The 14,098-nt window shown below is 40.3% G+C and overlaps 1 protein-coding gene across 1 annotated transcript; it reads left to right on the top strand.

Annotated features, from left to right (window-relative positions):
* Positions 1-336: 336 nt before the first annotated feature.
* LOC110501791 (GDP-fucose protein O-fucosyltransferase 2) lies at positions 337-11,236 on the top strand. Its single transcript, XM_021579617.3, has 9 exons — positions 337-566; positions 1,063-1,313; positions 1,684-1,828; positions 2,142-2,252; positions 2,529-2,595; positions 3,514-3,639; positions 3,876-4,056; positions 4,942-5,065; positions 6,994-11,236. The coding sequence occupies exons 1-9, from the start codon at positions 340-342 to the stop codon at positions 7,145-7,147; spliced, it is 1,386 nt and encodes a 461-aa protein (XP_021435292.3). The 5' UTR covers positions 337-339; the 3' UTR covers positions 7,148-11,236.
* The last annotated feature ends 2,862 nt before the right edge of the window (positions 11,237-14,098 follow it).

Genomic DNA, 14,098 nt, shown 5'->3' with positions numbered 1-14,098 from the left:
ATGTTCTATTCTATTATTTTCTATCCTATTCTATTATATTCGATCATGCCATATTCTACCAAAATGTCAATATAATGAAATGGAATGTTTCTGGAAGTAGGCTGTATTCTGAAATGGGAAGTCCTAACTAAATGGTATTCCATTCTGACTGTATGTGCACTAATGTCAACTTATTTAAAGAGAACGAGGTAGAATAACTGACCAGCGTAAAAACAAGAAACTATAAAATCGTTGCTAAAAATCTACCCCCTTGACACGTCGCTCCTCCAGCAGGTGATACTGTCACGTTACCTATACTGTATCAAATTGTTACAAAATGCAGTTGCTATGCAACCACAGATGCTTCACCCTCCCGGAAGTGCGTGGCTCAACGAGAAAATGGTGGACCACAACTGCAGTGGATTTCATTCGCCCGTGTTGTGGATTTTTTCTGTTACATTTGTAGTCAAAATGTGTTTGATGGTTCTCGGGTTGAGAGCTGTTGATGCTGAGGGTCAAGTTGAAGATGCATTCCGTGCAGGAAATACAGTATTTTCACCGACCACTGCAGCAGCACGGGATCTACGGTAAAGAGCGTCGGCAGCGTACTCATTAGCAATAGTTAACACATATTTAGCCTGCTCTGTTCTTTAGCCTCTATTGCATTAGGGAGGCATTTAACTCCAATCTATTCAGTTCGGTAACATTTGACTAGATTAGTTTAGTTTTCCACAGTGGTGCCAGTCATATCTGTTAAAAAATATGTTTTTTTTTTAACTCAAGACGTGGGATGCATATTCTATAACCATAATACATTTTAAACCGATTGAATAAAGTCTTTATCACCAAGTAACTTAGTGTGGTAGCTAAGTTAAACCTGCAGAGCAAGCGTGACACTAAAACGCTCAAAATGCAGGCTACCGTTGTCTGCCTCACCACCTCTGAGTGAAACGCCTCCCTGGGTTCCTGGGAGCTGTAACTCTAGGTCTGACACAACTCATGTTTATCAGGCTGCCGGGCACATCAATATAACACAACAGTATTATACTATAATGTTCTATCTCTATAACTTTATGCTGCCAGGTATCTTCTCTACGATGTCAACCCGCCAGAGGGCTTCAACCTGCGTCGGGATGTCTACATCCGCATGGCATCCCTGGTGAAGACCCTGAGGAGACACGGTGACTGGGTGCTGGTGCTGCCCCCCTGGGGGCGTCTCTACCACTGGCAGAGCCCAGACATCCACCAGACAAGAATCCTCTGGGGAGAGTTCTTCAGCCTCACCAGCCTTCAGGGCAATGTGCCAGTCATAGAATATGAGGAGTTTATAGCCGGTGAGTGCAGCTGAGCTGAAGTGAGCTGTACTGTGCTGGCCTGGTTATACATCCACCATAGTTACTGGGATCGAGCTGGAAAGGATATTGTGGAAGGCAAATTTCAGAGGCAGCACAGTAACACCCTAGTCAACACCACAGTGTGAACCACCCCTCAGACATTTGAGTACATTTACATGTTGCTGTGGTTGGTTGACTTCCCCTGATGCCTGGCTCCTTTCCATTTCCGTCTGTTAATGATTGTTGCATGGGTATAAGAATGCATTATGATTCCTGGATATAAAGGCTCATACAAACGTATAACAAGTTATAAAACATTGTACCTGCAGGCTTAAAGTAACATTTTATATTTCCATGTTTTTGGCTCCAGAGTCTGGAGGTCCATTTATTGAACAGGTGCTGGTGCTACAGAACTACGCTGAAGGGTGGACGGATGGAAAATGGGAGGAGAAAGTGGATGAGAGACCCTGCGTTGAGCGGTTAATGTACTCCAAAGACAAACAGGGCTATTACAGGTACAGTAACCAGGTTCAGAGATGGATAGCAACACAAGAAACAAAGCACAATGCATTCCAAAGACACAAAGGACTATGGCACTGAGGAAACTAACAGTCTGTCATCTGTGCTTACCTATCTCTATGTCTCGCAAAGTTGAACTAGAAAAGGTAAATACTTGCTACTAAAGGTTTTGTTATGGGAGTGGAAGCAAATGTGTTAGTAGTAGTATAGTGGGGTAGTGAGTATGGGGTAGTTGCAGTCAAAGAAATATCCCTGTGTTTTAATGGAGGCCTTACAACCTTTCCTCTCTTTCTCTCTCCCTCTCTATAGAGGTTGGTTCTGGGGCTATGAGGAAACCAGGTGTGTGAACGTCACTTGTCTTTCAGCTCAGGGCCACGCCTCCATGCTGGCACCCCTCCTGCAGAACAACATCACATCAACGTGAGTCAATAGAAGTCTGTGTTTGGCCATGGTAGATAAAATAATTTCATATGGAACCAGCCCTTATGAATGCTTGATTTAGGCCAAATCTTCTTGTCTTAGGCAAATCAAATACTAATAATATAACCATATGACATGTGCTGTGGATTTCCAATTTAAACCAAAACAACAACAAAAAACATTCTAGAGTTAGATGCATAGTCTTTATTGGATTTTCTGAATGTACTGTATGAGATGTGCACATGTTCACTTATATTTCCTTTCATATCCCTGCAGGTCAGTGATGTTGGATAGAGCAGAGACTGTCCTCCATGATCACTATGCTGGAAAGGACTACTGGAATGTTAGTCTGATGTTATGTTGTAAAGAATGTAGCTTAAGTTTGGTAATGGTTGATAGCCTACAATCATGCACCGAACATAAATATAAATGCAACAATTTTAAAGATTTTAGTGAGTTACAGTTCATATAAAGAAATCAGTGAATTGAAGTAAATTCATTAGGCCCTAATCTATGGATTTCTCATGACTGGGCACACAGATATGCATCTGTTGGTTCCAGATACTTTAAAGAAAGGTACGAGGGTGGATCAGAAAACCAGTCAGTATCTGGTGTGACCATTAGTTGCCTCATGCAGTGTGACAATGTTGTCCCACTCCTCTTCAATGGCTGTGCGAAGTTACTGGATATTAGTGGGAACTACAACACACTGTCGTCTACGTCGATCCAAAGAAAACATGCTCAATGGGTGACATGTCTGAGTATACAGGCCATGGAAGAACTGGAAAATTTTTAGCTTCCAGGAATTGTGTACAGACCCTTGCGATATGGGGCTGTGCATTATCATGCTGCACCTGTAATGATCATGATGTTTAATCAGCTTCTTGATATGCCACACCTGCTAGGTGAATGGATTATCTTGGCAAAGGAGAAACGCTCGCTAACAGAGATGTAAACACATTTGTTCATAACATTTAAGAGAAGTAAGCTTTTTGTGCATATGGAACATTTCTGGGATCTTTTATTTCAGCTCAAACATGGGACCAACATTTTACATGCTGCATTTATATTTTTGTTCAGTGTAGATAAGATACTGTAGTAACAAGATGATTAACTAAATTGGGCATTTCAATGCCTCAACCTTTTGCTATTTAATTGTTCTGTCATCACAATTGTACCTTATTACCACTAATTTAATGAATTGTCCTTACCTGTTTGGTTTAACAGTTTTGTTAATTGTCTTTTCGTGCCTTCTCTCTAGACTCGCCGCAGCATGGTCTTCGCCAAACACCTGCGTCTCCTAGGGGACGAGTTCCGAGCAAAGTACCTGAACTCCACAGACGAGCAGGACCAGACCGTATACAACGAGGACTGGACTCTCATTAAGGTTTTCAGACCTCTTCACATAGATCAAATATTTGCACATTTAGATTATATTTATATATCCATTCACATTGATTACTTCCTGCACTAGCAGCATGTAGGTCTACTGTATCTACTTAACCTTTACAATTAATGGAGGGGACATGTTAACGTATGGATAGCTATGATTTGCTGTTGGTGGTTAATTTGGATTGGGCATGAGTGGTTTGATGTGTTATTAATTTCTGTGTGTAAACTCAGAATAAGCTGGGTTCTGCCAGAGGGGGGCCATACCTGGGTGTCCACCTGAGAAGGAAGGACTTTATCTGGGGTCACAGAGAAGATGTGCCCAGCCTCAAAGGAGCTGTGAAGAAGATCATGAGCCTCATGAAGAAAACCAAACTAGACAGAGTCTTTGTGGCCACAGATGCAGATGATGAAGGTACTGTTTTACTTTGGTGCAATTGAGATAGATTGATGTTGAATTTAGATGACTGAGTTGATAATAAAGCAATTCATATTTGCAGCTCAAAGAAAATAACATACTAATAATGTTGTAAGGAGTTGGAATGCCCACAGTCGATGTCTGCACCCCTGTGGAAATCTAAATAGCAAAATAAAAAATCTGCATAGAAATCTGCCTGTCGCACTCCCGCATCTGCAGGGAAAGATGTCAGGGCTGGAGCGGTGTTTGTCTGACCATGAGACATCCCCGAAAGTCGCTCTTCTCACAAAATCGTCTGTAGCGTCCAAACGGTTTAGCCTAGAAACTATTATGACCCCTCTATAGAAAGGAGACACTCACGAACATGTTTTGCTCTAGGATGCCCACAGACCTCAAGACTCATTAGTGCCAAAAATAAGGGGTTAAATACAATAAAGGGTTAAATGCATAACAAATGTTTCCTGATCTTTCTTGTATCTCACAGATATAGGACAGACACTATCTGTTGTTCAATGTGGTGAATCTGTTATTCAATGTGTTTGAATGGGCTAATTGCAGTGAGGCCAAAAATATTTTTATCAAATAATTGTTTATATTTAAATATTTCAAGGGTTCATAAAATTCTAAATCGAATAGCAAAATGATCCTTGGTATGACCTTCTTAAAACAATTCCATTTAGCTTAGTAGGACCCCTCCCCTGACTTAGACAGGGCTTAGACTCTTAAATGGAATTGACCCCAACCCTATTACCCAGTTGAGAGAATACCTACATCGAGGCTTGGCAGGTTTATGCTGTCTGTACCCTACTTGACAGAGTCTGTCCTAGACCTAGATAATAGGACCAGTGTGTTCCTAATGAGGCATATGTCTGTCCTGTGCAGAGCTGGCAGAGCTGAAGATGATGTTACCAGAGATGACACGCTTTGAGCCCACCTGGGACGACCTGGAACTACTCAAAGACGGGGGCGTGGCTATCATCGACCAATGGATCTGCGCACATGCCAGGTACAGCTCCCAGCTTACACTGCGTGCTTACAGTATATATTCCACCATTCAGTTGAAAGTGTTGCACAATGTGTGCATACTGTAGGGAGGGAGCTGTAATGAGTACAAATTATGCAGACATTCTTGTGCTTCCCTTTTGTTGAAGTGCACATGTTAATCCCTAAGAGTATACTGCTACGGCATAATATAACATAAGTCGTAAAACCAAAAACACTTACAGAATAAAGGCCCAATTACTGGTAAACACATAACAGAAACGTGACCGTAATGAAACCAGGCTCTGTGCACAAGCCAACCGTGGGATAGTAACTACGCCACGTGGAAGTCACAGGCTAAATTAGGCTACATGCATAAATAAGGCTAAATACAGTGTACAGTAGCATGAAGCTACATAAATGTTCTAAATGTCCATAAACAAGGCTATGCATAAACAGTCAATATGAAACTGATAATATTACCCCTGAAATGATAGGTGAGCTACACCAGGCCTAAGGAGCTAGCATTACTACCTAACATCTTGGCTTAGCTGGATAGCAGTAGCATGACACACATGAAAGAAAAATACCACATAGATATGGTATATATGAACTAGCAACACTCAACTAAAGTAATGACATGTCAGATAGTACTTACTATTAGATGCACACACTAAAACACAGGTCAAATACAGATTGGTGAGGAACAGTCCAACTAGTCCATCCTCTTCTGACCACGATCTCACTCTGAAGACAGGAGCGGGGTTCAGAGACTACGTTTACATACTGTTATGTTCCCCAGCAAGAAAACCAAATATGTCGCTCAAACTGAAGGGGGAACTAACAAAGTGTCACTGACAACAACCAAAACGAAACAGGTGGGGTTTTAGCATGGGTTCTAAAAGACAATCATGGGGGTGTCCACTGAAAGTTGACTAGCAACAACAACTAGAATCTCAAAGAAACCCACTAAATTTGCCCAAGAAGAGGCAAACAAAAGAAAAACCCACACCAAACCAAAAGTTTAGCAAAATGAAAACAGGGAAGATCAGATAAAAGGATTGTTTGTCTAGAATTTAAAATGGCGATCGCCAACTAAAGGTGTTGACACGCCACATCGCTCAAGACAACTGAAGCACTTGGCCAGACAGTCTTAAATAGAACCTGGGCCAGCACAGGTGAAACACCTTCCCACCAATGAGATGGCAACCAGCACAGTTGTAACACACACTGACTATCGAAGTGACACCAATCGGTGCGCCCTACTTGCTAATGTGCTATACGTCCAACCTCAAAACATAACTGGAAAAACCAAACCCTGTAACACGTGTGCACAGTAATAATTTGGCAGATTATGCAATAGTCATGTAAACACGTTACTCTGCTTATCTTAATCGGTGTAAGGTCAAAATCAAAGTAAGCATACTCCGATTAAAAACACCTGGTTTTCTGAGAAATATTTAGGATTATTAGGACATGTAAACACGTTTATTTTGATTGCCAATCTTCTGCAGTTATACAGGATTATTAGGGAAATCGTTCTTCTTGCAAGGCATGTAAACATTTTAATCAAACTAATATATTAATCCGACTATCCACAATTAATTGTGTGCATGTAACTGCAATCAGTTGAGGTGCATGGGGAATGGCAGACGGTGATTGACTGATAGAAGTGGGGTGACTTGTAGGTTCCACTAATGAGAAAATAAGGGGTGTTGGGCAAATACAACCAATACTAGAATAGGGGTGAAGTAAATGCTAAATAAGATCTACGATGTATGGGATGATGTATTGTATTTGGGAAGGTGAAGTCTTGTTATATTGTATTTGTTGAATATTTCTTGTTGGTTTGATACTTGTAAAAGTGACTTGTCTTTCTTTCTTAGTTGCTCTTGGATGGATTAATAATGTTGTATTGAATTGAATTCCCTCCATCTCCCTTCCATTTCCCAGGTATTTTATCGGAACATCCGTGTCGACCTTCTCCTTCCGTATCCACGAGGAGAGAGAGATATTGGGATTTGAACCCAAAACCACCTACAACCGCTTCTGTGGGGACAGTGAGAAAGAGTGTGAACAGCCCACACACTGGAAAATAGTCTACTGACTCATCAATGCAAAACCCCACTCAAGACCTCTTTAAAACATGCCAAAAGCAGTGTTGAAGTTGATAGTTTTTTCATTCTTTTATATATACGCTACCGTTAAGTTTGGCGTCACTTAGAAATGTCCTTGTTTTTAAAAGAGAACCTTATTTTTTTTGTCCATTTAAAATGACATCAAATTGATCAGATTTACAGTGTAGATATTGTTAATGTTGTAAATGACTATTGTAGCTGGAAACGGCAGATTTTTTTATGGAATATCTACATAGGCGTACCGAGGCCCATTATCAGCAACCATCACTCCTGTGTTACAATGGCACGTTCTGTTAGCCTTTTAAAATGATAAACTTGGATTAGGTAATTGATCATTAGAAAACCCTTTTGCAAGTATGTTAGCACAGCTGAAAACTGTTGTCCTGATTAAAGAAGCAATAAAACTGGCCTTCTTTAGACTAGTTGAGTGTCTGGAGCATCAGCATTTGTGGGTTCGATTACAGGCTCAAAATGGCCAGAAACAAAGAACTTTCTTCTGAAACTCGTCAGTCTATTCTTGTTCTGAAGATCTCGTACAATGATATGTACTACTCCCTTCACAGAACAGCGCAAACTGGCCCTAACCAGAATAGAAAGAGGAGTGGGAGGCCCTGGTGCACAACTGAGCAAGAAGACAAGTTTGCCTGCAGTGACAACAAGCTCAGTCCGATGATGCTGTGACACACTGCCTCAGACCATGACGGACCCTCTACCTCCAAATCGATTCCGCTCCAGCCTCGATGTAACGCTCATTCCTTTGACGATAAATGTGAATCCAACCATCACCCCTGGTGAGACAAAACCGCGACTCGTCCGTGAAGAGCACTTTTTGCCAGTCCTGTCTAGTCCAGCAACGGTGGGTTTGTGCCCATAGGTGACATTGTTGCCGGTGATGTCTGGTGAGAACCTGCATTATAACAGGCCTACAAGCCCTCTGTCCAGCCTCTCTCAGCCTATTGTGGACAGTCTGAGCACTGATGGAGGGATTGTGCGTTTCTGGTGTAACTCAGGCAGTGGTTGTTGCCATCCTGTACTTGTCCCGCAGGTGTGATGTTCGGATGTACCGAACCTGTGCAGGTGTTGTTACACGTGGTCTGCCACTGTGAGGACGATCAGCTGTCCGTCCTGTCTTCCTGTAGCGCTGTCTTAGGCGTCTCACAGTATGGACATTGCAATTTATTGCCCTGGCCACCTCTGCAGTCCTCATGCCTCCTTGCAGCATGCCTAAGGCACTTTCACAGAGATGAGCAGGGACCCTGGGTGTCTTTCTTTTGGTGTTTTTCAGAGTCAGTAGAAAGGCCTTATTAGTGTCCTAAGTTTTCATAACTGTGACCTTAATTGCCTATCGTCTGTAAGCTGTTAGTGTCTTAACGGCTGTTCCGCAGGTGCAGGTTCATTAATTGTTTATGGTTCATTGAACAAGCGTGGGAGACAGTGTCAAAACCCTTTAAAATGAGGATCTGTGAAGTAATTCAGATTTTTACGAATTATCTTTGAAAGACAGGGTCCTGAAAAAGGGACGTTTCTTTTTTTTGCTGAGTTTAGATATTACATAAATCAACCGTTTCCAGCTACAATAGTCATTTACAACATTAACAATGTCTACGCTGTATTTCTGATCAATTTGATGTTATTTTAATGGACAAAAAAATAGCTTTACTTTCAATAACAAAGTCATATCTAAGGGACCCCAAACTTTTTAACGGTAGTGTGTGTGTATATATATAACGTGTCTTACTTTTTATTAAAGTTTTTTTTTTTGTGCTATGTTTGTATTGTTTTGAGAATTGTGCAAACTGGGGTCCATTGACCACTGACTGAATGTGATGCTAAAATGGTCTGGGCAGTCAGATTATTTAAAAATCACCACTTTAATTTGACCTGTTTACACTCATTGCACCTTTCTAATCACTTTCTAGGTATGATATTGGCCTTTTTTAGTGTTATGTGTGAGAATGATCAAATCTGGCTGCAATCAATGGTATTTCAATTGCTGTGCGATTTTTATAAGGGAATTATTTTTTGGTCATGTAACATGCATTGAAAGTGCAGTGTCTTCTATGACCAATTCATACTGTATTCGGTTGTGAGTCTACCTTGTGTTGCATTATGGTGTACGATATTTTGTGAGATTGAGGAACCTGTTTTTGTTTTGTTTTCCTTTGTGACTAGCCTATGATTGAAACTGTGTTGCTTGGTTGACATTTCCGTCTTCGAACAGAGAAAAACGGATATGTGGTTAAATATAGTATGTTGTTGATCCATTTTTTTTCCCCCGCATGACCTGGTTAAGGTAAGTTCAAAGCCATATAGTGAACATTGATTGACCAGGTAATTATGGTATAGAATATGATCTATATTTTATGATCAGATATAAACAACTTATTTTCAATGATTACAGTTACAGTAATATTTTTTTTACAGATAAAATTATGATAATTTTGGGACTTTTATTTTAATCATTCCACTTGTATGACTGTTATTTTGGAAATTATTTAATTATAAATTATTTTCAGGAGTATCAATCAGAGCACATACCATATTTTCGATGATTACATAAATCTTTTTCTTACAACAAAATGACAGACTGACACAAAGCGGTCACCTGCCGATATGTTCTAAGGTGAACTGCAAAATATATATATATATATGTGTGTGTACCAGTCAAAAGTTTGGACACACCTACTCATTTCTTTATTTTTATTATGTTCTCCATTGTAGAATAATAGTGAAGACATCGAAACCATGAAATACCACGTATGGAATCATGTAGTAACCAAAAAAGTGTTAAACAAATCTAAATATATTTTATATTCTTCAAAGAAGCCACGCTTTGCCTTGACGACAGCTTTGCACACACACTCTTGGCATTCTCTCAACCAGCTTCATGAAGTAGTCACCTGAAATATATTTCAATTAACAGGTGTGTCTTTTTAAAATGTGTGCAATTTCTTTCCTTAATGCGTTTGAGCCAATCAGTTGTGTTGTGACATGGTACAGTGGTTGCTCAACTAAAAGTTTTGAGATTATGCTGCGGGATTTAAGAGGTAATTTGTTGTTTGGTACGGTACCCTGCACCACTACTTCATTGCTCCAGACCAGCACAAGGGGAGTTAGAGGACTGATTATGCTTTTGGGTCCCAAGGCACAACTGTGTCTCTAACTGACAATGAATGGGCGACATAAACCAAATAGAAAGTTATAATTGTGCACGACTTCAAAATTTCAATGAACTGAATGATGAGGATGAAGGTGATTGAATTTAGAACAATAGTCTAAGAATTGCTATTCCTCTGTCCTGCAAACTTAGACTAGAATTAAGGTGTGGAAATGTTAGGATTATTTAGCTTTTACTGTAGTACTACAGCCTACTCCCGACAAGTGATGTTGTACATTGCCTGAGTGGCTCAGCGGTCTAAGACACTGCATCGCAGTGCAAACTGTGTTGCTACAGATGCTGGTTTGATACCCGTGCTGGCCGCGACCAGGAGACCCATGAGGTGACGGTAGGCTTTTGGTTTCTCTCCCTCTAAAAACAGAAATATATCATTCTAAATTAGTTACAAATTAGTAACAATGTCTCACCCCATGTTCAAAAATGGCCTTTTTCTCACTCACTTGAGGTTATTTGAAAACAATAATCTCCAAAATATTGTAATTTTTTCAAACCTAACAAAACAATCAACATTGAATAACTGGCATAATTGTGACATGCCACAAGCAAATATGTTCAATGACGAGGTGGCGAGATCTTAAATTTGTTGTGTGGATTTTCATTTGTATTTATTTCCTGATGGAGAGCATTGTCTGTTAGGATTTACCTGTACGATGTTCCCGCTATATGTTTATGCATTTGTGTGTATGTACAAGTGTTATTGGAATGGTTTGGATAGTTTCGTTGTGAATCTGTACACGTATGCACAATGCAGTCATCTTACCATTTTAAACGGGCCTGTGGTTCACCTTGTGAATATCTTTATTTTTTTTGATTGGTCTTCACAATAAAACACTACCTTAATCGGGGTCATGGAAACTGGCCCTAAATCTCCTTTGGGCAATGACTTGTTACTAATCTATGTTTATGAACAAGCCTGTGGTTTACATTGTGCATGTATTTTTGTTTCATTGGTCTGCACCTGAAGCACCAAGTCTGACAGCTGGGAAACCAAAGGAGACAGTTCAGTACCGTCTGAGTCTTGCAAATGCACCCAACATGAACAGGTGAGTTAATTAAAGGACATAACAGTTGCAAATTAGCAAATGTTGTGTGTGTGTGTGTGTCATCATAAGAATGTTTTACTGTCATTTACAGAAAATCCGCTCCTCCCGTGATGGGGATCGATGAACTTCACGTTTTTCAGCTTCGAGCCACCACCTACCAGCGCTGGGTTGTTATTAACCCAGCATTTTTTTTTGTGAATGTTCTCACAGGGCAACCATTTGCATCCTGTAGTCTGAAAGGCATGGGCTGCATCCCAATTCTCCACCCTTTTAGCTCTATTGTTTAAAGCCAGGGGGCAGTAGTGTCTCCTCATCAGTCTCCTATCACTATGCCGGCTGAATACCAATCAGTAGTGTTGAGAGGTGTACTCAGGGATTGAGGCAGGCAGACTGAAGTTTCATCCTTATATCAGCACCAGCAGTGTAGCCTGTGGCTGTGACCCAAATAGTACCCTATTCCCTTTATAGTGCACTACTTTTATAGGGCTCTGGTCAAAAGTAGTGCACTATATAGGGCAGGGTTTCCCAAACTCAGTCCTGGTGCCCCCCTGGGTGCACTTGTTGGTTTTTGCCCTAGCACTGCACAGCTGATTCAAATCATCAGAGCTTGATGATGAGTTGGTTATTTGGGGTGGGGGGGTAGCCTAATGTTACCCTGCTACCCTGGCTGACTGTTGTTTTATCGTTGGCTCAGTCTGTTCAGTGTCATGTTTTCATCTTTTGAATGTTGCTAAAGTGATTCTGTTTGATTTTGTCTCTATAGATGTGTTAGCTGACAACCTCACAAAATTGATGCGCACACTTCAATGAGTCAGAAGTCCGTGTGTTTCTGGATGGCCAGAAGCTAACCTCAATGACAAGAAGTTGACATGTGGGGAATCGTAGGTGGCTCGTTTAAGCTAGTTTTATGTGGTTCTTGATATTATGTCTTGTTCTGAGGTGTTTTTTTTTGACTGATGTCACGTCTATGCTAATATGGCAAAAAAAATGCTAGCTAACTAACCAACAATTGTAACAATGTATTTGAGAGACAACAAGTGCTCATTGTGCAAATGTATTTATATTTTCAATAAACATTGGAGACTAAATATAGTTTATTTTTCTCTTGGTTCTCTCTAAAAAGCATACAGTATATCTTGTTGCTAAAAGGAGTTACAATGCCTGTAAATAAAAAAGAGAGAATTCTAACTTTCATTGGCATTCGTGAGATTGCTTCTATCTTGGTTGGGCATCAAAACCAAAGCCTGATGTTCCTGTCTCTGCCTGGCATACTTAAAGATACCTCAATGTTTATTACTTTCATTAACCTGAGTTGATATCTCCAAAAGGAAACCAGTCTAGCTCTAGCCTGAGATAACAAGGATTATGTGGAGACTGACTATGTATTTACCCATTTTTTATTTGATAGATTGATTTTCCTAAGCTGGCATGATTTGACAGACAGCAGGCCCAATATAATGTGTCTAAAATGGCATGCTATTCCCTACTATGTGTTTAAAATCTCAATATTTAGGTAAATCAGTCTATACGTGCTGATTGGGGCTTACATTAGATTTGGGTTTGATTGTTCAGGTTCACAATCAGCAATAGTTTTGGTAGTTTTGCTTGAAACAATCAGTATACATATGGTTAGATGTAAAGACATTTTTAGATGTAAAGTTGATCATTTCATAACGAGGGCAGCAATTACTTTTGCTAGGACAAGGACAAGACTCATGACAATAAACCTCAACCTGCCATTACTGCATGGTCAAAGCTGGAGAAGAGAAGCTCACTCACTTCCAAAAGATCTAAACCATTCGATTATGAGAGGGGGGTGAAATCCAAAATTGTGCTATATATTGATTGGCTATGTCATAGCACATTTTTCAAAATAAATATTGATACATTACTAGCTCTAACACTTTTAATCTGCAAAAATGACAAATTAATTAGTGGGTGATGGTGATTTCAGATCAAAAGTGGGGTTGGGGCCAAAGGGCAAAGATTTTTTTTATTTCACCTTTATTTAACCAGGTAGGCCGTTTGAGAACAAGTTCTCATTTACAACTGCGACCAGGCCAAGATAAAGCAAAGCAGTTCATCAAAACAACAACCCAGAGTTACACATGCGATAAACAAACATACAGTCAATAACACAGTAGAAAAATATATATACAGTGTGTGCAAATGTAGTAAGATTAGGGTGGTAAGGCAATAAATAGGCCATAGTGGCAAAATAATTACAATTTAGCATTACCACTGGAGTGATAGATGTGCAGATGATGATGTGCAAGTAGGGATACTGGGCTGCAAAAGAGCAAAAGTAAATAACAATATGGGGATGAGGTAGTTAGGTGGCTATTTATAGATGGGCTGTGTACAGGTGCAGTGATCGGTAAGCTGCTCAGATAGCTGATGCTTAAAGTTAGTGAGGGAGATATAAGTCTCCAGCTTCAGTGATTTGCAATTTGTTTCAGTCATTTGCAGCAGAGAACTGGAAGGATAGGCGGCCAAAGGAAGTGTTGACTTTGGGAATGACCAGTGAAATATACCTGCTGGAGTGCGTGCTACGGGTGGGTGTTGCTTTACCTAGCAAATACTTATAGATGACCAGTGGTTGAAGCGAGGAACAGCCAACGAAAGCATACAGGTCACAGTGATGGGTAGTATATGGGGCTTTGGTGACAAAACGGATGGCACTGTGATAGACTGCATCC

The sequence above is a fragment of the Oncorhynchus mykiss genome, chromosome 22 (assembly GCF_057628025.1).
Source record: "Oncorhynchus mykiss isolate SJ-2025 chromosome 22, ASM5762802v1, whole genome shotgun sequence".
Classification (NCBI taxonomy): domain Eukaryota; kingdom Metazoa; phylum Chordata; class Actinopteri; order Salmoniformes; family Salmonidae; genus Oncorhynchus; species Oncorhynchus mykiss.
This window is presented reverse-complemented; position numbering and strand designations above follow the sequence as displayed.

Excerpts from the sequence above, each read along its gene's own strand:
- LOC110501791 (XM_021579617.3), top strand. The coding sequence starts at position 340 with ATGCTTCACCCTCCCGGAAGTGCGTGGCTCAACGAGAAAATGGTGGAC. Across the intron at positions 2,253-2,528 it reads CAGAACAACATCACATCAAC|GTCAGTGATGTTGGATAGAG; the intron begins GTGAGTCAATAG and ends ATATCCCTGCAG. Across the intron at positions 2,596-3,513 it reads CTGGAAAGGACTACTGGAAT|ACTCGCCGCAGCATGGTCTT; the intron begins GTTAGTCTGATG and ends CCTTCTCTCTAG.